This window comes from Danio aesculapii, chromosome 7 (assembly GCF_903798145.1).
Source record: "Danio aesculapii chromosome 7, fDanAes4.1, whole genome shotgun sequence".
In the NCBI taxonomy this organism is placed as follows: Eukaryota; Metazoa; Chordata; class Actinopteri; order Cypriniformes; family Danionidae; genus Danio; species Danio aesculapii.
Genome location: NC_079441.1, coordinates 72,163,038 through 72,190,487, shown reverse-complemented (window position 1 = coordinate 72,190,487; position 27,450 = coordinate 72,163,038). Strand labels below are relative to the sequence as shown.

The 27,450-nt window shown below is 35.9% G+C and overlaps 1 protein-coding gene across 1 annotated transcript in view; it reads left to right on the top strand.

Moving 5' to 3' along the window:
* The window catches only part of LOC130232524 (multiple PDZ domain protein), a 123,738-nt gene that overhangs the window by 63,431 nt on the left and 32,857 nt on the right, over positions 1-27,450 (top strand). The window contains 11 exon segments of the mRNA XM_056462476.1: positions 2,228-2,308; positions 2,310-2,387; positions 3,744-3,842; positions 5,377-5,383; positions 7,962-8,160; positions 8,431-8,438; positions 12,641-12,674; positions 23,626-23,721; positions 23,806-23,892; positions 26,973-27,150; positions 27,303-27,413. Of these exon segments, the coding sequence (XP_056318451.1) occupies positions 2,228-2,308; positions 2,310-2,387; positions 3,744-3,842; positions 5,377-5,383; positions 7,962-8,160; positions 8,431-8,438; positions 12,641-12,674; positions 23,626-23,721; positions 23,806-23,892; positions 26,973-27,150; positions 27,303-27,413 (978 nt within the window).

Sequence of the window (27,450 nt, the reverse complement as noted above, 5' to 3'; positions counted from 1 at the left end):
CGTTTTACAAGACCCAATGAACAATATTGTGTTGTTTTTCAGAATTAATGTACCAAATTTAAAGGTGCAGTATGTACGTTTTTGACTCTCTAAAGCATAAAAACACCATAATATGTGTGCAGATATTTCAGAACATGCCTCAGTGAGCATTCTGTTTATCTGAGAAACAATGCTGAAGTCAGATATTCTGCTTTGAAAATGTGCGTTACGTGCAGGAACGGCTGTCTTTGTTTTGGTCATTTAACCCGCCCAATGCCAGTTTAGCCAATAATATATTTCAGCACCCCGCGTGGCCTTGCTGGAAAACAGCATATTCATTCACTCATTCAGAAAGACTCAGAAAGCATGCGTCCATGATGGAAATGTGACCTCTGGTGGACAGTAGCAGCCTCCGAAATGAGACGCAGTTTCAGAGTTCCACATGAGGTTATTAATTAGCAAATAATATAAATATCGTAGCGTAAACATTAGGTGAGCAGGTTACATTGTAAGTAAATCCTAACAACACGCTAAGTGTACGAGATTTGCAGTGATAAGCAATTTAGCTGTTTGCACCAGACGAAACATGACAGAAATGTAAATACAGCCATTCAGAAGCACAGAATAGTGCACTCACTGCACTCCAACGAATGGTAAGGTTTATAATCTAAATAAACCTTCTTCCAAACCATCTCAAAAGCAGCTTTCTGTTTAGCCAGTGCCATCTCGAAAATGTCCTTTGCCACGCATAAGCACTTGCGTCAGTTAAATACTATGAAAAATCAGGACACATCAGTTTAAAAATCCTCTCAGCTTCACATTCAGAAATTCAACATTCTTAAACATCAGACCTCATATAGTCAGTGCCTTTAAAGCAGCCAACCACATCAATATTGGTAAAATTTTAAGAAAATTTCTTGTTCTTGAAAGCCCATTGCCATATCTTTTAACCAATCGCAACCTGTTACCTGAAACACACCCTTTCTGGTCTTGTGTAGAGAGTATAAATGTTATTGATGTGTGCCTACTGAATTAACCAGCTTAAACCAGCCTAGGCTGGCTGGCTGGTTTAGCTGGTCAACCAGGCTGGTTTTAGAGGGGTTTTGGCCACTTCCAGGCTGGTTTTCCAGCCATTTCCAGTTCAAACCAGGCTACTCAAGCTGGTTTTAGCTGGTAATTTTCCAGCCTGACCAGCTAAGACCAGGCTGCAAAAGGCTGGAAACCAGCCTGGAAGTGGCCAAAACCCCCTCTAAAACCAGGCTGGTCGACCAGCTAAAACCAGCCAAACCAGCCCTAGGCTGGTTTTAAGCTGTTTTTTTTTCTGCGGGGGTGATTGTAAGCAGAGCGGCCTATGAACTCATTGCAGGTGTGAAGCTAGCTACTGCTGATGACAACTGCAATTTTGTAAGGTGTAAGGTGTATTAGGTACACCTTCCAATTATGTTATCCGTATCATTATCGTTATTTGTGACTTAAAAATCCACCAGCTCTCTGCTATATTCCACATAAATTACCACAAATTTGATCAATTCATTCATCCCTTTTATTCACGTCTTAATGAAAAACCTACAGCGTTCCTTTGCTACCCACTACTTCACAGAAAAACCGTCTATTAGTATTTTGAATCTTCCTACTTTTTTTTTGTTGATTGATCAAAGGTGTCACCAGAGCAAATTCCACACGTCCAAAAATTTGTAGTAATAATCCACCAGAGGTCACATTTCGGTCAGGGGTGCATGTTTTGATAGCCTTTCTGAATGAATGAATGAATGAATGAAATACGCAGTTTTTCCACCAAGGCAACCCCAGGGTGCTGAAATATAAGGCTAAAGTGGCATTGGGCGGGTAAAAAAAAACAAAACAAAGACAGCCGTTCCAGCACGTGACCACATGTTCAAAGCAGAATATCTGACTTCAGCATTGTTTTTCAGATAACAAGAATGTTCACTGAGCAGTTTCTGAATATCTGCAAACATATGATGGGTTTTTATGCTTTAGAGAGTCAAAAACTTACATACAGCACCTTTACAGTAAATTTGGAAAACTTTTGGGTGTGTAATGCATTGCACATAAAAGCTTCAGTATAGCATTACATATTTTAGGTTAAGCTTAATAAAATATCCATCTTGACATGATTGAAAGCTCATTGAAATTGCATTATGTTTTATTTTACAGACAAACTCTCTGAAGTGTACATCTTTTTTTCTAACGTTGTTATAATTTTCACCTCCATAACCTCGGTCTCCAGATCGATTCCAGTGATTTAGATCTGTCTGATGAGAAAGTGTTTGAGCGCCACTTTCTGGAGGAGGAGGAGGAAAATCTGCAAGTCGATGATCGCTGAACACGGCAGTTTTTGCAGCGCTGATCTGACCTATCAGACGAGCAGACACACCTCCACATTGCAGGTATGCACATCCAACATGCAAACATGCACAATTCACATCCTATCAGACAAGCAGACACACCTCCACACTGCAGGTATGCACATCCAGCAGCCAATCACATTCAAACACGCACAAACACGCACAACTCACATCCAATCAGACGAGCAGACACACCTTCACACAGCAAATACGCACATTCAACAGCCAATCACATTCAAACACGCACAAACACGCACAACTCCCATCCAATCAGACGAGCAGACACACCTCCACACTGCAGGTATGCACATCCAGCAGCCAATCACATGCAACATGCACAATTCACATCCAATCAGATAAGGCAGACGCGCCTCCACACGACAAATATGCACATTCACAGCCAATCACATTCAAACACGCACAACTCGCATCCAATCAGACGAGCAGACACACCTTCACACAGCAATACGCACATTCAACAGCCAATCACATTCAAACATGCACAACTCGCATCCAATTAGAAAAGCAGACATGCCTCCACACGACAAATATGCACATTCAACAGCCAATCACATTCAAACACACACAACTCACATCCAATCAGACGAGCAGACACAACCTCCACACTGCAAGTATGCACATCCAGCAGCCAATCACATTCAAACACGCACAACTCACATCCAATCAGACGAGCAGGACACACCTCCACACTGCAAGTATGCACATCCAGCAGCCAATCACATTCAAACACGCACAACTCGCATCCAATCAGACTAGCAGACACACCTCCACACTGCAAGTATGCACATCCAGCTGCCAATCGCATTCAAACATGCAGAACTCCTATATAGATCAGGGGTGTCCACACTCTTTCCTGGAGGGCCGGTGTCCTGGAGAGTTTAGCTCCAACCCTAATCAAACACACCTGAAGCAGCTAATCAAGCTCTTACTAGGTATACTAGAAACTTCCAGACAGGTGTGTCGAAGCAAGTTGGAGCTAAAGTCAGCAGGACACCGGCCCTCCAGGACCGACTTTGGACACCTCTGATATAAGTGTAAGAGTGTATGGGTGTTTCCCAGTACTGGGTTGCGGTTGGAAGGTCAGTCGCTGCGTAAAACACATGCCGAATAGTTGCCGGTTCATTCCACTGTGGTGACCCTTGATGGTAAGGAACTAAGCTGAAGGAAAATGAATGAATGAATGAAGTGTTACTAATAAACAAATGGAGCAAGCATCGGAGCAGCGTTGGTATGGTGTTGTTGCATGTGTTTTTGTGGTGTTCTGCTGGTAGTTTTCTGTGCTGGAGCTCATCCTGCTGACCTCTTTCATCAGCGCGTCCTTGACTTCAGTCTTTGATGTGCTTTCTGATGAGGATTTTGACCTTTTCTCCCTCACAGGAAGAGGATTTTCTTCCAGATCAGACAGCGGATGAGAGCCAGCAGATAAACGGCACTGCGGGCTTCCAGAGGACCATCACTGTGGTCAAGGGCAATGCAGCCTGGGTGAGACGACTCTTCATCACAGGAATAAAACAATAAAAATGCTGTTTTAATGCTGCCAAGTGCTGTTTTGTAAAGAGATTTTCAACACGTTTGTAACGTAATATTTTCAAATATTTGCCAATGATGTTTAACAGAGCAAGGAATTTTCACAGTAATTTCTATAATATTTTTCTTCTTGAGAAAGTTTTTTATTTGTTTTATTTTAGCTAGATAAAAGCTGTTTAAATTTTTTAAGGTTACTATTATTAGCCCCTTAAGGGCACCTATGGTGAAAAATCTACTTTTCAAGCTGTTTGGACAGACATATGTGTAGGTATAGTGTATAGACCAGGGGTCACCAAACTGTTCCTGGAGGGCCGGTGTCCTGCAGATTTTAGCTCCAACTCTAATCAAACACACCTGAACAAACTAATCAAGGTCTTACTAGGATACTTGAACACCCAGGCAGGTGTTTTGAGGCAAGTTGGAAGCTAAACCCTGGAGGGACACCGGCCCAGAACAATAATAAAAGAAGACGCTTCAGTCCCGGTTTGGGCTAGCTTAAAGATCCAGTACAGAGCTATAAAATACAAACTACTGAAAGCTGTAATAAATAATCTGATGGGTGTTTTGAGCTGAAACTTTACAGACACATTCTGGGGACACTAAGACTTATATTAAATCTGGAAAAAGGGCTAACCTAGGTGCCCTTTAGGCAATATTTGTTTGGATTGTGTACAGAACAAACCACTTTTATACAATGACTTGCCTAATTACCCTAACTTTAGCCTAGTTAAGCTAGTTAAGCCTTTAAATGTCACTTTAAGCTGAATACTATTGTCTTGAAAAATATCTAGTCTAATATAATGTGCTGTCATCATGACAAAGATAAAGAAATCAATTATTTCAGTTATTGTATCCTATAGAAAATATAGATTCTTAAGGGGGGTAATAATATGGACCTTAAAATTGCTTGGGAAATGTTTGAAAAATAATTAAAAATTCATAGAAATGCTAATAAATTAGCTTGTTTATTCAACATAGGCTCATCTGAAGCGTAGCCCTATATACATTTCTGGAGATCGCAAATTATGTAGCCAGAAGTATGTATGGCTGCATTTCATCTTTAAAACGAACGCTACGAGGCGGTATGATGCTGTTCCTTTTCGCGCTACAAGCTGACCGCTTACCTCTGTATGGACGGCTTTACCACTGTCACCGGTTTTTCCAGTGGCTCGCCATGTACGTCTGCGGACTTGAGACACAGAGAGGAGTTAACCACGATGATGGGGTTCGAATCCAGCGAAGAACGGGTCCAGAAAGCAGATAAAACAAAAGCCAAAAAATAAAATAAACAAGTAAATAACAGGGTGAGAACATGGTAAAATCTGAAAACGTAGTGAAAATCAAACGAGGCCATTTATTATTCTGGATTGCTTTTTAAAATTGTCGATTAGGTTTAGGGAAGGGGGTGGGTGCTGGTCAATTGGTGCTTTTGAAAACACTATCGGTTGGGTTTAGGGAAGGAGGAGGGTGGGTCAGTTGTCAGTCGATTGGTTGGTCAGTCAACAGCAGCCACTGGTAGGTTTACGCGAGAACAGCAGGCACGAATGGCACTCGCGAGAGAAATTTGAGATCTGAAAAGCGTAAACAGCGGCCTCTGAGGGATTCGCGAAACAAAAACTGCAAAAAAACGTAGCTTCTGGGGCCTATTTGGTGCTTTCCAGAAGTGTATATAGGGGTACGTATCCATAATGAGCTTGGGTTGTGTATATACTTAAGTGTGAACTCACTGTCAGTTTTTTAAGACACCTAATTGCATTAATTGACCTAATCAGCAATGAATATGAGATGGATATGAGAAATGAAGTACCAAATGTTGCAAGATTGCAATAGACACTTGCAAAAATAACGTGACTGTGGGTTAAAATGCAAAGTATGAGGAATATGAGGGGAATATTTCTCACTGTATTCATGCACCTTGTAATGTAATGGTATGATTGCACAGGCTGCTGGTCCTCAGTGAGCGTTTTGCATTTCACTAAATATCCACATTTGTATTTGGAGACGGGACTCATTGAGCAGTGGTTTGGGATCCTTTATCCGGAGCAGCAGTTTTAAGTCCGTCTGCTTTCACCATTAGGCTATTAAAATTTCATATGAGGGTTTTCTACGTTCATTTGAGGACGCTTAGCAGCCGTTTACAGTCAGACTCTGCTTTACTATCACAGATGTTGATCCACTCTGCTTCCTGATCTACGACTGCAAATTAATCTACATTTATAAGTACACTTTTTTGGAAATAGGCTCATTTTACAGCTCCCCAAGAGTTAGAGAGTTGTGTTTTTTCCATTTTTGAATCCGTTCAGCCGATTTAGCTTAGAGATAGCTTAGCTTAGCATACATAATTGAATTGGATTAGACCGTTAGCATCTCGCTCAAAAACGACAAGATATTTTGATGATTTTCCTATTTAAAGCTTGATTTCAGTGCTATTTTTAAATATCAGTGTGTGATTAGTAAATAAGTGGTGTAACTAGGGTTGGGTCGATAGACGATGTCATCGTCCATCACAGATGGCCGATAGACATCATGATGCTGAGCCGGATTCGCAATCCTCAGCCCCCGTCGCAGCAGCAACCCGCTCGCAAAAAATACAGACCATTTACACTATAATACATCTTGTATAAAATAATACACCGTTTACCACTAATACATCTTAGTTTTACAATTGCATTTCAAAACGAAGACGATCCGCGTCCACACTAGCGTTACATCTAGCATTTTTGAAAGATCTCTGTCCTATACCGCTGAAAGCACACATCACGTGACCACACATTCCACACTCATGCGCTCTAGCATATGCGCACGTGTGAGCTCAGGCAGTCAGGCAAGTGTGTGCTTTGAGGACTAAACCCCAGAGAGCAGTGCACGTCGGACAGTTATCAAGGATTTACTGCGGATGGCGTCTCATTATAGTTGTTAGAGGTGATATTTAATTAATCTTGTCTCTATCTAACGACTCTTCTGGCTTTTAAATCTATCAGGTTAACGTGTCACAGTGTCAGTACACTGCTTCAATCTTTCACTTTCACGCTTGTACTTAATAATTTTAGTGAAAACCTCTGATACTGTTGGCTGGTTTCTGTCGGTTGTGCACATTTTTACCAACCGAGTTTGTCGACGCCATTATAACGACACAGATCACTCTGACTATTCATGCCAGAGTCCTGCGGAAAAATTGATTGACAGGTAGTTGTTTGTGTATAGCTTCTCTTTATTTATTTATGATTTGGTTATGGGTAAACAAAGGACCATGCGGGTCAGGTAATTGAAACGGTAGGCTACACATAATTAATTTATTATTATTATTCATAAATAATTGATTCGTCGTCGTAGGCAGCATCATCCATCGCGATGTTTCACATTAGACATCATACGATGCCAAATTGGTTGACATCGCCCAACCCTAGGTGTAACAATACACTCAAGTCATGATACATATCTCGATACTGAACTCACGATACAATATTATCTCGATAAATAAATCATTGAATCAGATTAGACCATTAGCATCTCACTCAAAAACGATCAGAGTCAACATAAAGCTTGGACTCTTCTGTCATTACATCGCATACTGAGACTGACAGAAATTGAAAAGTTGATATTTTCCAGGCTGATATGGCTAGGAACTATAGTCTCATTCTGATGTAATAATGAATGTCAACCATGATATTAATGATATTTCAATATTTCAATGTTATTATACTGGTGCACGCTCCAAGGTGGTCACATTGGACCTAGCTGGGGACTATTTTCAGCTGCTGCTTAATATGGTTGCTGTCAAAAAAAACCGTGTCCATGCATTTTCAGTTCTATTTTTAAATATCAGTGTGTGTTATTAAATAAGGGTTCGATACATATCTCGATACTGAACTCATGATAAGATATTATCTTGATATTTTATGCCATAAAAAGTTTAATATTGTTCGTTGGGCTGTAAATCAATTTTCAAGTTTCCTTCATTTAGTATTCAAAGCATCACAGCGATGGCGCACACGCTCTGCTATTCCTCAAGATGACCCTGCTGGTCACTCAGTTGACAGACTGTGATGTTTGCGCTGGTGTTTTCAGGAAGGACGGTGTGTGCGCTGAAGGACGGTCCGGGGATGTTGATCCGCAGCATCATTCATGGCGGCTCCATCAGTCGGGACGGCCGGCTGCGTGTTGGGGATCTGATTCTGGCCATTAATGGAGAGCTGACGGGGAATCTGACCAACGCACAGGCCAGAGCCATGCTGCGCAGACACTCTCTGATCGCACCGGACATGGGGTGAGAAACGCTCAAACACTCCTGTTCAACACTGGAAAAAAACCTCCGGATATTTTAATGAACAGTTCACAACTATTTTTGGACCTTTAGCTCAATAAACTCTAATTAGCTGCTTAATAATAGCTGATAAAATAGATTATGGGTAGGTTTAGGGATGAGGAATATCATAACATAATAACATACTTGCATATAAGACCATGATAATATCATACTAAGACCATAAGTGTTAATAACCCTTAATATCTTAATATTAGGAAGGTAATAAGACAGTAGTAATGGTGTGAGTTGTTACTTAAACACTAAAGTGCTACCCCATTAATTAACAGTTTCTCTTTATTAATAGTTATGCGGTCATACATAAGTGCATTAGGGGACTTTTATCTGTTACTCTGTTCACATTAAATGTTGAAAATACATTTCTGAGTCTAAAAATTTAGACATTTTAGTAATCTGAAGCAATATATTATAAAATAAAAGGGTCGTTCTAATGAAATGGTCTCTTTTGTTGTGGAAAATGTCTAAAAATTAAAACTATTTCTTGTGAGAGAAACTTTCAAACACTAGAAAGCATCCAGTAATGGTCACACTTTATTTTTAATGTAAAGTTAATGCTATTTTTGGAGTTTTAGCTCAATAAACTTATAATTAGCAGCTTACTGATATATATAATAATAGTTAATACAGCAGGTTTTGGGTAGGTTTAGGTATGGTGGAATAAGATCATACTTTAAAGGTGCTAATAAACAGTTAATATATTGACTTTTATTTACATTTTAGTAATAATGTCTGAAAAACACTGCTAAAAAACATTAGTTAATGGTCACACATTATTTTAATGCACAATTAACACTATTTTTGGACTTTTAGCTCAATAAACGTCTAATTAGCTGCTTAATAATAGTTAATGCAATTAGGGATGTGGAATAAGATCATCCTTTATGAGTGATATTAATTAACAGTTTCTGTATTTGATGTTTTCTCTTTATTTGTGGTTATGCAGTCATACATACGTGCTTTTATGGGGCTTTTATCTCTTGAGCTGTTCAGTTTTGATGCTGAGAATTCATCTCTGTAGTTTAAAAATGTGACTTGTATTGACATTTTATTAGTATGAAGCAATTTATTGTATAAGAAACAGGTCATTCTGCTGAAATTGCCTTTTTTTGTATGGAAAAAATGACTAAAAAATCCATTTCTTTTGAGAGAATTTTTATTTGCAGTAAACTTCTACAGCTGAACTAAACTAAACACAATCTCCAGCCGAATGAGCTTGAGCTTTATTGTTTAACAGCGTCAACAAAATCAGATTTTTAGATTTAGATTTAAGATTTTAAATCTTTCTTTTTAATATATATATATATATATATATATATATATATATATATATATATATATATATATATATATATATATATATATATATATATATATATATATATATATTTGTCTTTAATCTTTTGGGTGGCACAGACTAGGGCTGCACAATATACTGTTTCAGCATCGATATCGCAATGTGTGAGTCCGCAATAGTCACATCGCATGGATCCGAAATTTAGTCTGGATTATAGTTGAAATTTTAACCTTAGATTAAAATGTTATTTTGCATGTGTTTTCTAAGTCCTGGCTGTAAGAATTTTAAGCAAATTTAAGCCATTTGGGCACAATAAACGAAAAAGTTTGTAGCTTAAAAATTAATTGTAATTATTTACTCAAAATGATACCAGTGTTATTATTATATTATTATTATTATTATTAATTATTATATTATTATTATCATCATATTATTAATATATTATTATTATTATTATTATTATCATTATTATTAATATTATTATTATTATTATTGTTATTAGTATTATTATTATTATTATTATTATCATTATTATATTATCATTATTATTATTATCATTATTATTATTATTTACTATTATTATCATCATTATATATTATTATTATTATTATTCAGGATTATTATTATTATTATTATTATTATTATTATTATTGTTGTTGTTGTATTAGTATATTATTATTATTATCATTATTATTATTATCATTATTATTATTATTATTATGATTATTATTATTATTATTATTATTATGATTATTATTATTAAATAGTATATCATCATTATTATTATTATTATATCATTATTATATTATCATTTCTTATTCTTATTTTATTATTATTATATTATATTTATTATTATTATATTACTAATTATTATCTCATATATTATTTTATTATTATTAGTTTATTATTATTATTATTCATTATTATATTATTATTATTGGTTGTTGTTATTAGTATATTATTAATTATGTTATTATATTATTTTATTATTATTATGATTATTATCAGATATTATTATTATCATTATTATTAGTATTATTATTATTTTATTACTATTATTATCATCATTATTATTATTATTATTTATTATTATTATTTATTATTGTTAGTTGTTATTAGTATTATTATCATATTTATCATTATTATTATTATCATTATTATTATTATTATTATCATGATTATTATTATTATTATTATTATGATATTAGTATTATTATTAGTAGTATTATTATTATTATTATTATTATTATTATTATTATTATTATTATTTTTATTATTATTATTATTATTATTATTATTATTGTCATTATTATTATCATTATTATCATTATTATTATTATTAATAATATTATTATCATTATTATTATTATCATTATTATTATTATTATTATTATTATTATTATTATTATTGTCATTATTATTATCATTATTATTATTATTATTATTATTATTATATTATTATTATTATTATTATCATTATTATATTATTATTATTATCATTATTATTATTATCATTATTATTATTATTATTATTATTATTATTATTATTATTATTATTATTATTATTATTGTCATTATTATTATCATTATCATTATTATTATTATTATTATTATTATTATTATTATTATTATTATTATTATTATTATTATTATTTATTATTATTATTATTATTATTACTATTATTATCATCATTATTATTATTATTATTATTATTATTATTATTATTATTATTATTATTATTATTATTGTTGTTGTTATTAGTATTATTATTATTATTATCATTATTATTATATCATTATATTATTATTATTATCATTATTATTATTATTATTATTATTATTATTATTATTACTATTATCATTATTATTATTATTATTATTATTATTATTATTATTAAAATCTACTTCAAATACTGTTCGACTCGCCAGAAAATCATAAATCATTAGCTATGTTTCTATGCACCTATTTTTATGCACATTTTGGAAGATGCGCATACATTTTGAAAATACACATAAAAACATGCGCATAACTGAGTAGGATAAACTTTTTATTCTGTAAGAAAAAAATGTGCATACATTATGATGGAAACACTTTTACCGATCAATTCCAGTATGCACATTAAAAACAAAGGTTGTGTGATTTTGTTATAAGAGATCATGTGATGATAAAAATGTGTGTGTGAATGGATAAACCAGCAGGCTGAGCACACTGTAAAACATCTGAAATGGTGTTTTGGTCATTCTAAAACGCCTTAACCATTTCAGTGTTAGTGTTATTCTATTATTAATGACCTCCAGAACTGTCAGGAGCATCGTCATCTGAGGTGCAAGTCATTTAATAAATAAGGAAAAGACTCGCGCAGCTTCTCCTACCACAACAACTTCTGTTTTTAATGTTGATATTTATTTAGGAAGTGACGATTTTGTTCCTTTTGACTTGTTGGATGGTAGCGCTGCTTTATTCACTTGTCTTTATGACGATATTCCAGTTTGCACATAAATTTAATTAGCATTTTTGGATTGAAACATAGCTAGTGTTTATTTTAATTTCTCTGTTGTATTTATATTTGCTTGCCATTTTTTAAGTGCTATGCAGAAATGCTCGCCTACAGAATCATCCTAACCGATCTAAAATCATGAATTCTTTACAAGCTGTTCATGTTATCTGGTGAAATTGCATTTATATCGCAACATATATCGCAGTGAATGAAATATTGCAATGTCCATTTATTTCCAATATCGTGCAGCCCTAGCACAGACACTTAAACAGGATTATCATCATCTTCACATGAAGACATTTGCAAAAACGTACTCCTCTGGTTTTGTCTTGGTCTTGTTTCTAGTCCAAATATCTAAAAAATCTTTAATCAAAAAGCATTTTCTAGACAATGAACTATTTTGTCTGGTGTTTTGTTATCTGTTAAAACTAATAAACAATAATAATTAGTAAATATTAAAATAATCAGCCAGTGGGGTTAGTAAAATAGCTGAAAATTCATAGCTGAAAACTCTAAATGCGAGCACTCTGATCTGCTTATCTAATGCAATTAGATCATTGAGATGACATGACGCGGTGAAGAGTGATTGAGAGTGTGCGTGTGTAAATGCTCTTGCGTCTCCAGATCACAGGTGCAGCAGGTGAAGAGCTCAGCCTCATCTCTGTGTGAGTACAGCCTTCATCTGGGCTTGATTCTCGCTGTCTGATCTCCGACTCACACTCCGTTTCTTCTGCATTCTGGCCCGTCACTGCAGTTTTTACAACCTGGGCTCACTGGAGATATGTGCACTGGGCTACATTCTTGAGAACCAAGAAATATATGTCCGTTTATAATGCAGGCTTCAGTTTTCAGATAGGGTGAAGAGATGATGCCAATCATTGACGGATAACGCAAACTTAATACACAAATACACTTCATTAAATATGCACACATAAACATCAGTTACAGTTATTAGTAGCTAAGGGCGGCACGGTGGCTCAGTGGTTAGCACTGTGGCCTCACAGCAAGAAGGTCGCTGGTTCGAGTCTTGGCTGTGCTAGTTGGCATTTCTGTGTGCATGTTCTCCCCGTGTTGGCTTGGGTTTCCTCCGGGTGCTCTGGTTTCCCCCACGGTCCAAACACATGCGCTATAGGGGAATTGATTAACTAAATTGGCTGTAGTGTATGCATGTGTGTGAATGTGGGAGTGTATGGGTGTTTCCCAGTACTGGGTTGCAGCTGGAAGGGCATCCACTGCATAAAATAAATGCTGGATAAGTTGGCGGTTCGTTCTGCTGTGGCGATCCCCGATAAATAAGGGACTAAGCTGAAGGAAAATGAATGAATGAATTGAGACTAGAGGCCACTAGAGATTTTTGACAATCTTAAATATGTTACTGGGGTGTTTTCTCATACGTGCCGTTTAGCGTAAATACACAAGAGGGCGCTGTGTACATTTATGCCATTCTCAACATCCTTCTAGTGCACGTCTGTGTGAGAAGCTGATCAGCTTGATATCGACTGACTCGCATACTTCCTCAAACCCAATCCTAAACCCTAACCCTAACCCTTAAGCCTCCTTTCCACCGAAAACGACAAGCAACAGACCGGAAGTCATTCATTTCCAATGCAGAGTAGTCCGGGAGCTGCGTGGAGTTCCGATCATCTCCGTATGCGAAAAAATTGCGTCCGAATTGAGCTTCAGATCCATTGAAAAATGTGAACTCCTGCGACTAGACCGTATGCGACCGTCCGACCGGATATTATATATTTCTATGTTGTCCAAGCAGGTCAGTGCGCGCTAAATGAGAAATACTAATTTTTTCATTATTTTTCTTTATTACAAGAAAAAGTCGGTAACACTTTATAATAACTACACACTATAAATCATTTATTAAGCATTAGCAAATAGTGAATTCATTATCAGTTAAGCATTAACTCTACATTAATAAGCATTAGTAAGCAGTTTATAACTGCAGCTACAAATGCTCTATTCTTGACTTACAAACATATTTATAATGTGCTTAATACTTGTACTTTCATACTTTAATGATTTATTTTTCATTACTAAATTAAGTATCACATTATTTACAAACCATTTGTGTTTAAGAGTAGTTGAGGGTTTTTAGGATCATTCAGAATGAGTTAGTAAATGATTAATAAACTATTGAAATCAACGTTTATATGTCTTATTATTCAGGCATATATTAGGGTTACTATGTATGTTAATAAATGCTTTATTAACTCAACTTCATCCAGTTTTGTGACCTAATCTAAAGTGAGGACTATTAATGCTTTATAAATCCCTTATAAATGACAATTAAAGGCTCGGTTAAATTCTAAACAGGAAAAATGACATTATTAATTTCTTTTCATTTAAAGAGACACAAATAAAACTGAACTTCAAATGAAAAATAAATCTTTGCAAACTTATCTAAAATAACATTACTGTAGAGTTTAAACATGCCATCTGCATCTTATTATATTGTTAAATTATTATATTGTTGTTGTTGTTTTATCCAGTTGTATGTCGTATTTTGACACTCCTGTTATTCAGCAATGTTTAAACTTTACAGTCATTTTATTTTTTAAATGAGATTGCAAAGATTATTGTTCATTTGATTCTGAGCCTTTAGTTGTCATTTATAAGGGATTTATAAAGCATTAATAGTCCTCACTTTAGATTAGGTCACAAAACTGCGTGAAGTTGAGTTAATAAAGCATTTATTAACATATTAGTTAACTATTAGTATATGCCTGAATAATAAGATATGTAAATATTGAATTCAATAGTTTATTAATCATTTACTAACTCATTCTGAATGATCCTAAAAACCCTCATCTACTCTTAAATACATCTAGTTTGTAAATAATGCAATACTTAATTTAGTAATGAAAAATAAATCATTAACTAAGAATGAAAATACAATTATTAAGCACATTATATAGGTGCTTATAAGTCAAGAATAGAGCATTTGTAGCTGCAGTTATAAACTGCTTACTAACGTTTATTAATGTAGAGTTATTGCTTAACAAATAATGGATTCACTAGATGCTAATGCTTAATAAATGATTAATAGTGTTACCAAAAAGTCTATATTAAAAAAAGTTCTATTCATAAATGAGTAATAAAAATGTTTTTTTTTATGTTGTCTCCACATTCCCTGCTAAATCTTTAGCGGCCTATGAGTTTCTAGGATTCATTCATTCATTCATTCATTCAACCATGGTGAACGCACTTTATTTCGTACACCATGAGAATTTAGCTTCTCTCCCATGGTGCACGACAACACTGAAAATTCTGTGCGACCGCCACAAGGGGGCGTACTCTGATATTTGTGTCCAAATGTTGTGTGCGGTGGAAAGGCGGCTTTACCCGTCCATTCCTCAACCCTAACCTTCGCCTTAAAGGGAACTTTGAGAAAGAGTAAAAAGTGACAGTCGGCTGTTATACTGCCCCCTAGCTTTTGTTTTACACACAAAATGCAGACATATGTATATTGCACATATTTCTCGGTTCTCAAAAATGTAGCCCTGTGCACATTTTCCCAAACAGAAGCCTGTGTTCATTTTTCTGACTGTTTGGGCCTCATGCAGCTTTCCATTCTTCTCTGATCACTAAAACTGCCATCAGTATCACGTTAACTTAACTCTTAAGACTCATTCTGTCATCCTGTACTCACCCTCATCTGGTTTCAGCCTGCATGGTTTTCTGTCTTCTGCTGAATGCTCTGACATTTCTACTGTGCAGTACATTTCTGTGAGTGTTTAATGGGATATTTCAGCCAAAAATGAAAATTGTCTAAGCGTTATCTGGTGAACACTGGAGATGTAGAGTATATGTTGAAGAGCTGATGGCATCCATTGATTTGCATAGTAAAAAATAAATATAATCCAAATAAATACATAACATTTACAAATAGAGTTCTGAAAGAGCTATCAAATGCACACAATCAAGAGAATTATATTTGTTGCTTCTCTTTAACTTTATTACATTGGCAAATGTACAAAGAAAAGATTTCCAGTGTTTTCCAACTTTTTTAGGGTGTGTTGCATCCATCAAAATGTGTTTTGTGTTTACAAAATGTGTTTAAAGGGAACATAGTTGACCTCTTTTTTCTGATTTATTATTAATATTATGGTTCTTCTGAGTGTGCCAGTTTAGCTTCAGTTTAAAACACAATTCAGATTGTTTTATTATAATGTGTTAAAAAGTGTCATGTTGGGGGCGTGTCCACAGCTCGCTGATTTATGGGTGTGTTGCTTCACATGTAAATTAGTTTCGGCTTCCCACCAATGTAACAAGGGGGCGGGGCCATGAGCTCACCCGCTCTGCGTTTGCAACACAGACAGGAAGACTGAGAGAAGGAGCGAGAGTGAGAGGATCCGCATTCACTCGTGCATGTACGACTCTGACACAGACCAAGCAGAGAGTACAAAACCATTTGTGTCTTTGTACAGTTTTACAGCCAACTGTGTGCTAGTTTCAAGTGCCGAGCTTGTACACAGAAACTAATAACCACGCACACTGAATTAACTTTGACTGAGGCACCGGATGCGCCGCTCGAAGCCGCGATACAGCACACCAGACACTCTCTGTGGCGCGGCAGAGACATGAAGTGTCCCGAATCGTCGCGCCACGCATTTTTGAATTCTAAACATAGGTTTCTGCAGCGGTCCGCGGCGCCCAGCCGTCGACTTGAGTGTACCCTGATAGAAACCGATGTTTATAATTCTAAAACGCATGCTAGTTAAGATCACAGGGAGCTTCTGGGATCATGAGTAATGCAAACGGCTGAAGTATAAGGTAGACTCGATGAGAAGTACACATGTTTGCAAACCTACCTAAAGATACAACCAATAATTCCGATTAGAGCGATAATGTGGAGAATATTGCTCTTGTGTTGAGCCCAATGAGCCTTGCATCTACAAATAGAGCTAGCGTGTTCCTTTAGTGATATCGCTTCCACTCACGCTGAAAATGGCGGACGTGAATCAATAAACTGAGGATATGATGACGCACCTGTCAATCAATATTGGTGGGCGGGGGGACCACTCTCCTACGTAAAGTTGCGGTCGGTTTGAAAACCGCTCCAATTGGTCCACCGTTTTTATATTGTTAAATTGAAAAAAAAGCACTGGGTGTGTTTATATCACCCCAATATGACGGTCTATACACCATACATGCGCATATGTCTGTCCAAACAGCTTGAAAAGTAGATTTTTCACCATAGGTGCCCTTTAAGTTTGTCAGTGAAAACACTGGAAATCAGAAATCTGTGCTTTTGTCTTTAAAATGACCACATTTTATGAATTAACTAAATAAAATAATGAACAATTTGCAGAGGGTGACGCGGTGGCGTAGTGGGTAGCGCTGTCGCCTCACAGCAAGAAGGTCGCTGCTTTGAGCCTCGGCTGGGTCAGTTGGCGTTTCTGCGTGGAGTTTGCATGTTCTCCCAGTGTTCTCGTGGGTTTCCTCCGGGTGCTCCGGTTTCCCCCACAGTCCAAAAACATGCGCTATAGGTGAATTGGGTAAAACATGCTGGGTAAGTTGGCGGTTCGTTCCGCTGTGGCGACCCCAGATTAATAAAGGGACTCAGCCGAAAACAAAATGATTGAATGAGGAATTTGCAGATTATTGGTTTAATTGCTTTTTTTACAAATTGTCCCAACCTTTTCATAACTAGAGTCATGTGGTCACCAACATTGCTCAAAATATCTTCTTCTGTGTTTAATAAAATACATTGGCTACCAAATAAAAGTATATTGTTGATAAATATGCAAGTGCATACTTAACCCATATAGTTTTTTCCACACAAACTTTTAGTAAAATAAACTATTTGGGTTAAGAGTGTGTGAACATGGCAAAAAAAAAAACATCAGTAGAAATTTTGTTCACTTAAAGGGCCAAAATGGCACTCAACTTATGCAACAATCACTTTTATAAGGGGTTTAAACACAGTTGTGTTTCAGCAGTCTGTGATTATAACCAGCTTCCAATGGTAAACGTGTATTAATGTTATTATATATAATCAGACTTGATAAAAGCAGTCTGCAGAAACACTTTGATTGACATTCCCCATTTGTACGTGTCATCACAGGGGGAAAGCCCCGCCCACTAGTGTCAATCTCTCTCTCATTAGCATAGGACGTTAGTTTTGTTTTTGAATCTGCTACTATGCTGACACACGCATTTGTAGCTCCGCCCTCTTCTAAAAAGAGCACAATCTCATTTGCATTTAAAGAGACAGTCACCAAAACACCACAATTAAGATCAAAGCCTGAAAGGGTCAGTTTCAGAGAGTTATAACACATTATTAGTGTAGTATTTTGAGCTGAAACTTCACAGACACACTCTAGAGACATCAGAGACTTATTTTACATGTTGTAAAAATAGGCATAATAGGTCCCCTTTAAAGCTGAAGTGTGCAAGTTGTGCACCGGAGCTTTACCAAACTCAAATAATGACCATCACATAATAGTGCATCAACTTCTGGGTTGCTTATAGTTTGATATTCACATTTTTCTCCAACAGGAGAGCTCTTCAATTCCGGCTGCGTCATTTCAGCCGCCGTATGAATTTTGATAGGCGCATAATTGTACTGCACAGTGTTTTGACCCGGCTGATATTAAACTCTCACATTCCAGTCAAACTCAAGGATGCTGCGTGTCTCTTTCAGCAGGATGTTGTTTCCGTGGTAACATGAATTCTGTCCTGGAGTGGCTGTTAACATTGCAGGCCTGCGTCTCCTCTAACATCATGTGCTTGAGTTCTTCATCTTTTATTAACATCTTACTCATGTCAATTGTTCGATTTCCAGCCATTGATTCTGCTTTATTAATGACGTGAGCATGTGACTGCTGTGATCCCTGTCTTGATTTCTGCTCCTGCATGCGTGAATTGTTCAGAATGATGTTTGATTTGCCTCCATTAGATCTGTCATCTTCACTTACAGTGAACTGATCGAGCAAATAAGCTTCTTTTCTGTTTCAGCTCCTGATCTGGAAACAGAAATAATTCAAAGTAAATCGGCAGGCTTGATGTTGGGTCCACGTTTATGTAGTTAGAGTTTTTGAATGTAATGCAAAATACATTTATTTATTTACTAACCAATAATCGCCAGCTGTTATTGACAATCATAAAATTGGTCAATTATAAAAAATATTTCTATTGTTAGCATACATTTTTATTTCCAAGAGTAAATGAGGAACACTTAACAATACGGTTGTGTTGGTTAATTATACAGCGGGGAAAATCAGTATTAAACACGTCAGCATTTTTTTCAGAAAACATAAATCTAAAGATGCTGTGACTTGTTTATGTCGATAACAACCGAAGAAATCCATATATGCAAAGAAAACAAATCTAATTAGTTTACAAATGAAGTTCTGTGTAATAAAATGAAATGACTCAGGGAAAATGTTTTGAATACACGAAGAAAGGAAGGTGTAGAAAGACATGGAAAGCCCTGAAATCTCTGAGTAGTTCTTCAGCAACCCTCTGCCCTTCGTCATTGTAAATTAATATTCGCCGCTTCAGTCCAACATCTACATCAGCAGGAGGATGAAGATGAAACCAGGGTGGACATTTCAGCAAGACAATGATCCAAAACACAGCCAAGGAGACTCTCAGATGCTTTCAGAGAAGGAAAATCAAGCTGTAGAATGGCCCAGCCAATCACCTGATCCGAATCCAATAGAAAACACAAAATGAAGCTCAGATTTGATAGACTAGACCCACAGAGGTATTAAATACGTTTCAGTAGTTCAGTACTTTCTCTGGGAACACTTTATAATAACTATACACTATGAATCATTTATTAAACATTAACAAATGGTTAATTCGTGATCTGTTAAGCATTAACTCTTCATTAAAAGACATTAGTTAGCAGTTTTTAAATACAGCTCTATTCTTGACTTGTAAGCACATCTATAATGTGCTTAATGATTGTATTTTCATACTTAATACTTATTAATTGTTCATTACTAAATTCAGTATTGCGTCATTTACAAACCATTTGTATTAAAGAGTAGTTGGTGGCTTTTAGAGTCATTCAGAACGAGCTAGTAAGGGTTTAATAAACTATTCAAATCAACATGTATATATTTTATTATTCAAGCATATAGTAATGGTTACTGTGAATGATAACAAATGCTTTATTGACTTAACTTCATGCAGTTTTGTGACCTAATCTAAAGTGAGGACTATTTATGCTTCATAAATCCCTTGTAAATGACAATTAAAGGCTCAGTATCAAACGAACAATAAATGTTTGCAATAAATTACTGTAAACTTTAAACTTTGCTGAATAACAGGAGTGTCAAAATACAAATAGACGTAAATAAAATGTTAAAATAACGGATATAACATCAACAATTTAATAATTTAATGATATATTATGACTATAGGGCCAGACGGAATCTGTGGACGTTTTTCTGCGGAGAGTTTTGGTAAAAATCTGTGGATTTCTGCTGAACTATTGGGAGTATCATAACTAAAACCTTAATATATAAAATAAAAAACAAGATCTTTTTAACATTTATTTAACATTTAAAATGCAAATCCAATTAGATTCTCTTTATTTGGTAAACAAAGCAAGTCTCTCATATAATATCTCTGCTAAAAGACAGAAAACATTACTGTACAAACTGCATTGTAAATAAATCAGATGAACATTTTCATATTACTCAATAAAATGACTGTAATTAACTTAAAAACTGAATAAATATTACTTTACACACATTTACTCAAGTAAATAAACAGAATTAATGCAGGGCTAAAAATGCGCGCTCAGATTCTGTGTGGGCCTAATTATGACGCAACATTTCAAAGTTATATAGCGAAGTTTAAACTGTACAGTAATTTAATTTTACGTAAGATTGCAGATTTATTTTTCATCTGATACAGTTTAAGTTGTGCATCTTCAAATTAATAGAAATGAATAAAGTCATTTATTTTCTCTTTTCCTGTTTAGAACATAACTGAGCCTTTAATTGTCATTTATTGGGGATTTTATAAAGCGTAAATAGTCCTCACTTTAGATTAGGTCACAAAACTGCATGAAGCTGAGTTAATAAAGCATTCATCACCAATGCATATGAATTAACTATATGCCTGAATTAACTATATGCCTGTATATGCCTGAATAATATAAACTATAAATGTTAATTTGAATAGTTGATTAATCATCTGCTCATGCATTCTGAATGATGTTAAAATAGTACCAACTATACTTAAATAACTAGTTTGTAAATAATGCAATTCTTAATTTAGTAATGAATAAATTAATAAGTAATAAGTATGAAAATACAATCATTAAGCACATTATAGATGTGCTTATAAATCAAGAATAGAGCATTTGTAGCTGTATTTATAAGCTACTTACTAACGTCTGTTAAAGAGCCCATATTATACATGAAATAGGGTCATATTTAGGTTGTAAGGGTCTCCAACAACAGTCTAATATGCATGCAAGGTCAAACAACACTGTCATGGTCTTATAATCTGCATTTATTTTTACCTAATTATCCCAACGACTCCCATATGAATCGTTCAGCGATTCATTTGTTCCCAAACCCCTCCTCAGCGCGAAGCTAATCTGCGCCGATTGGACCGATGACAGCCTGCTGCGATTGGTCGACACTGACAGCCTTCAGCGCGAGACAGAGTGAAATGCCCAGCAGCTAATCAACAATATAAAAGTAGTCACAGTGCATACACGCTTCATAGTGTAAGGTGTGGATTTTGGCTGCCAGTGGGTGAATGTAAATACAGACGATGGACTAGAAAATACTGACGACTAACTATTTTATTAAGCGAAAAGTCAAAGAACTGGCGAGGAGATCTCCTAGCCCATCACAGTCTACCTGCTCTTTTCACACACACACACACACACACACACACACACAGGGCCGGCGCGTCCATAGAGGCGACCTAGGGCGGCAGAATAGAGAGGGCGGCGTCGACGACACCTCCCTCACCACCCGCGTCCCCTGTTATATCCGCGAATACCACCCCCACCAACCCCTGGTCTTCAATTTCAACCGCAATAACACCCCCTTCATCTTAACAGATGAATTAACTACTTGCTAATGTTTAATAAATGGTTCAGTGTGTAGTTATTATAAAGTGTTCCCCTTTCTCCTTCTGTCTTTTCATTGTTATTACACAGAACTCATTTTTATTTATTTACTAGTCAATAAATCACCAGCTGACATTGACAGTAACAAAAGAAATCATCGCGTTATTCAGCAAGAATGCATCGAATTGGTCAGTTTACTTCATGCTACAAAATAATCCTGTTAAAATAAAACAAGTTTGCCTCCTAAATGAAATATTCAGACTGAGACCTGAGTTGGGTTTGTTTGGTTTGAGTTGTTTTATGCAATGCATAATTAAAAAGCCTCCTTGTGGACAGAGATTGATAGAACGCTTCATAAATTACCCATAATTCTGCGTTTTTGAAGAGAACAAGAAGAAGAAGAAGCATTCAGTGCAGTTTAAACTCAATTAAATTATTTGTTATGTAATTTTGCGTTAGGAGTAATTAGTTAAGCTACGGTTATTTGTCAATTATTGCTGATCACAGTAGTGTTGATGACCGGTCTGATGAGCCAAACATGAGCATGAGCTTATGTGTGTGTTTGTACGTCTGTATGCGTGTGTGTGTGTGTGTGTGTGCATCCTTTGTGTGTATGTCTGCATTTGTGTCACATCCTTGTGTGTGTCTGCGTCTATATATGTGTGTGCATATTTGTGTGTGTGTGTGTTTGTGTGTATGTCTGCATTTGTGTCACATCCTTGTGTGTGTCTGCGTCTATATATTTGTGTGCATATTTGTGTGTGTGTGTGTTTGTGTGCATGTCTGCATTTGTGTGTGCATCCTTGTGTGTGTCTGCGTCTGTATATTTGTGTGCATATTTGTGTGTGTCTGTGCATGCATGTGTGCACGCATGCATGTGTGTGTGTGTGTGTGTGTGTGTATGTCTGCATTTGCGTGTGCATCCTTGTGTGTGTCTGCGTCTATATATGTGTGTGCATATTTGTGTGTGTCTGTGCATGCATGTGTGCACGCGTGTGTGTGTGTGTATGTCTGCATTTACGTGTGCATCCTTAAGTGTGTCTGCGTCTATATATGTGTGTGCACATTTGTGTGTGTCTGTGGATGTCTGTATGTGTGTGTACCTGTGTGTGTTTCCTTGCATATTTGTGTCTGTTTGTTTGTGCGTGAGTGCATGTGTGTGTTAGTCATTTCCATGCTCCTTATAATGGTGGAAACTGAACAGAATTGTGCAAATACAGAAGGCGAAGTTCTGTTCAGTTCCCGCCATTAATTAATTAATTAATAATTGATAATTCCACCTGCAAATATGGAGCCGGAGATGTTTTGTCTATCCTTGGGTTTTAAATGTTAAATGTCGAAAATGTAAACACATGTAAGGGTGACTGACTTCCCAGAGTGTTAGGATTCTAATAGTTTTGCCTATTAATTTGGATGCAAACAAAACCATAAAATGTGTGTGTTTTGTGTGTGTTTTGTGTGTGTTTTGTGTGTGTGTGTGTGTGTGTGTGTGTGTGTGTGTGTGTGTGTGTGTGTGTGTGTGTGTGTGTGTGTGTGTGTGTGTGTGTTTTGTGCAGGATCACGTATGTTCCTGCAGAATATTTAGAGGAATACCGAGCAAGCGTGCAGCACCAAAGCGACGATATCTCTGATGGAAAAAGCCGCTCTCAACTGTACGTACAGTACACATATGCTGTCCTCACTGACTCTTAAGTTGCAGAATGAAAATAAAACAAGAGCTTTGTGTTTGTGTTTAGTCAAACAGTGTCAGATCTTCCAGAGAGGGAGGATGGAGAAGGTCAGGAGAGCGAACGACAAACCAACAACTGGAATCTGCCTCGCAGGTGAAATACAGGAACATATTCATTAGGACCATTATGGTAGTAATAAACCTCCATTGAATTATTAGAAAATGATGCATAATTGGTGTGCTTAGAAGAATCAACTTTAAGCATTATTTTCTAGTAATTCCACAAACTGAAATTAATTATTATTATTATTCTGCTTATATTCCAGTTTATACAGGTAAAGTCACTGTTCAGATGTTGTATTTCAGTCATTTGTCAGGTTTCTGTCCTCAAACATCTCCTGTGTGTAGCACTAGTTTCTTCCACACTTCCTCCAAAGCCTTCTGTTGTGTTTTGATGTGATTTCTGACTGTGAAATAACTCAAATCGTTCAGCGTGGTGATATGGAGCTGTAATGCACTCAAAACCTGCCGGGACTACTTTAGCTGTGTATTTATATGAAAATAACTGCACACCTTTGAATGCTCATCGACCAATCAGAATCAAGAATTCAACAGTGTATTATTATGAACCTGTTCCACTGGAGCTCTTTTAACCATTTGGTGTCAAATTTGGTGCGTTTACTTGGAAGAGTCTAAAGATTAGTATGAGCGGTTTTACACTCGATCAGTCAAACCTTGTTCTTGAAACGTAATTTATTACGTGTTGTCTTACGTTAGAAAATTAATAACTGTTTTAGGATTCTGACCGAAATGTTGTGCTATCAGCAGTTTGGCATGAAATGACCAAATATATTCTGAATATTACTGCATATATCTAAGGAGTAATTGGCAATTGAGTTATTAAAAAATAATGCACACCTTCGTCCACAACTTAAAGGATATTTTTCTAGTAATTATACAAACTGGAGTTAATTATTCTGCTTATACTCCAGTTTATACAGGTAAAGTCACTGTTCTGGTTTCTGTCCTCAAACGTCTCCTGTGTGTAGCACTAGTTTCTTCCACACTTCCTCCAAAGCCTTCTGTTGTGTTTTGATGTGATTTCTGTCTGTTGTTGCTGTGAAATAACTCAAATTATTCAGCGTAGTGATATGGAGCTGTATTGCACTGAAAACCTGCCGGGACTACTTTAGCTGTGTGTTTATATAAAAAAATAATTGCACACCTTAGAATGCTCATCAGCCAATCAGAATCAAGCATTCGACAGTACCATAGAATAAATATTATTATGAACCTGTTCCACTGGAGCTCTTTAAACCATTTGGAGTCAAATTTGGTGCATTTATTTGGGAGAGTCTAAAGATCAGTCTGTGTGGTTTTACACTCGATCAGTCAAACCTTGTTCTTGAAACGTAATTTATTACACTTTTTCTCACATTAGAAAATTAATAACTGTTTTAGGATTCTGACCGAAATGTTGTGCTATCAGCAGTTTGGCATGAAATTACCAAATATACTGTATTCTGAACGTTACTGCATATATCTAAGGAGTAATTGGCAATTGAGTTATTAAAAAACAATGCACACCTTCGTCCACAACTTGAAGCATTATTTTCTAGTAATTCCACAAACTGGAGTTAGTTATTCTGCTTATATTCCAGTTCATACAGGTAAAGTCACTGTTCTGATATTGTATTTTAGTTCAAGTGTCAGGTTTCGACCCTCAAACATCTCCTGTGTGTAGCACTAGTTTCTTCCGCATCTCCTCCAAAGCCTTCTGTTGTGTTTTGATGTGATTTCTGACTGTTTTTGCTGTGAAATAACTCAAATTATTCAGCGTAGTGATATGGAGCTGTAATGCACTCAAAACCTGCCGGGACTACTTTAGCTGTGTGTTTAAATGAAAATACTGCACAACTTAGAATGCTCATCAGCCAATCAGAATCAAGCATTCAACAGTGCTATAGTATAAGTATTACTATGAACCTGTTCTACTAAAGCCCTTTTAACCATTTGGTGTCAAATTTGGTGCATTTATTTGGGAGAGTCTAAAGATCAGTCTGAGCGGTTTTACACTCGATCAGTCAAACCTTGTTCTTGAAACGTAATTTATTACACTTTTTCTCACATTAGAAAATTAATAACTGTTTTAGGATTGCGACAGAAATGTTGTGCTATCAGCAGTTTGGCATAAAAATACCAGAAATGCATTGTATATATTTAAAAATGTATTTACATAAATATATATTCACCAAGTTTGAGTTATTTAGGTAATCAGTTGTTTTCTTATATTCTCTCATTTGATTATATTGCCAGTTCAAATATAGACGTATATTTAAATCAATCAGTCTTTATCTTTATCTAAATAATTCTTGGCCAACCAAGAGTACACCAAGCAGAGTACATTTAGTCACCAAACAAATATTAATAATATATGAACAAGACATAATACATGTTGCAAAAAACCAACACCTTTCCCGCACTAAATTATATTACATGTTATATTCTCCAAAATGTATTTACCCTCAATTTATTTTTTCATCCCTCGTATGTTTTTGCATTTCTCATTTTCTCAAATATATTTCAATTAAAAGCTGCACTGTTTACAACATACAGTATATTTTATTTTAATTAACATTTAGGCCCAAAATTGAGAAAAAGAATGTGTCAAAAATGACAAAAGATTTAATTTAATTGCTAAATGTTTAGATTTTCATTGCCGTCTGTAGTCTTAAACTGCATCTGTCATCAGAACTTAGTCTACACGTCGCCCTGAGATCCAACTGGCAAATGATGTTTCATAAGCCAAATGTTTTAAGATTGCCATGTAAAAGTCCATCTGATGTGACATCTATTATCAGAAAAACTCTCACTCACCAAATATGGGCTTAATTCTGGATGAAATGTTGGGTTTTCAGACCATGCCAGTTTATTACAGTACACTTTACACTTAATCACGGGTTAAAACTCTCGGCTAATAATCAGAGCATTGAGTCAAATCCCACAAGGCTCTGAATCTCTACCTTTTTAGGAAAAAAACAGTAAACTGCTGAAGAAATATGTAAATGCCAAAGACAATTAGTTTAATTTATATAATGAAGTGGACATCTTATCAGCAAGAACAGCTGTGGAGAAACTCGGATTGATAATAATGTTTGGCATGTTGAAGTTTCTCTGTTTATTCAATCTTCTCTGTGTGTGTGTGTGTTTGTGTGTTTGTTTGTGTTTGTTCAGAGTTGAGCTGCTCAAAGAAGCTGGGAAATCTCTAGGCATCAGTATTGTTGGTGGGCGGGGCATGGGCTGTCGCCTTAGCAACGGGGAAGTGATGCGGGGCATCTTCATTAAACACATCTTGGAGGACAGTCCAGCAGGACGCAACGGCACTCTGAAGACCGGAGACAGGATTGTAGAGGTACATGAAAACACACACACACACACGCACACACACACACACACACAAGAGTATGTAGCTTAGTAGTTTACACGTCAACATAAAAAAACATGTTTATTTGTTTGTTTAAAAATTTTGTGTGTATATATATGCATGTGCGTGTGTGTGTGAAGGTGGGAGGAGTGGATCTGCGTGATGCCAGTCATGAGCAGGCGGTGGAGGCCATCCGTAACGCTGCAAACCCGGTGGTGTTCTTGGTCCAGAGCATCATTCACAAAGACAGAGTCAGTATCACACACACACACACACACACACACACAC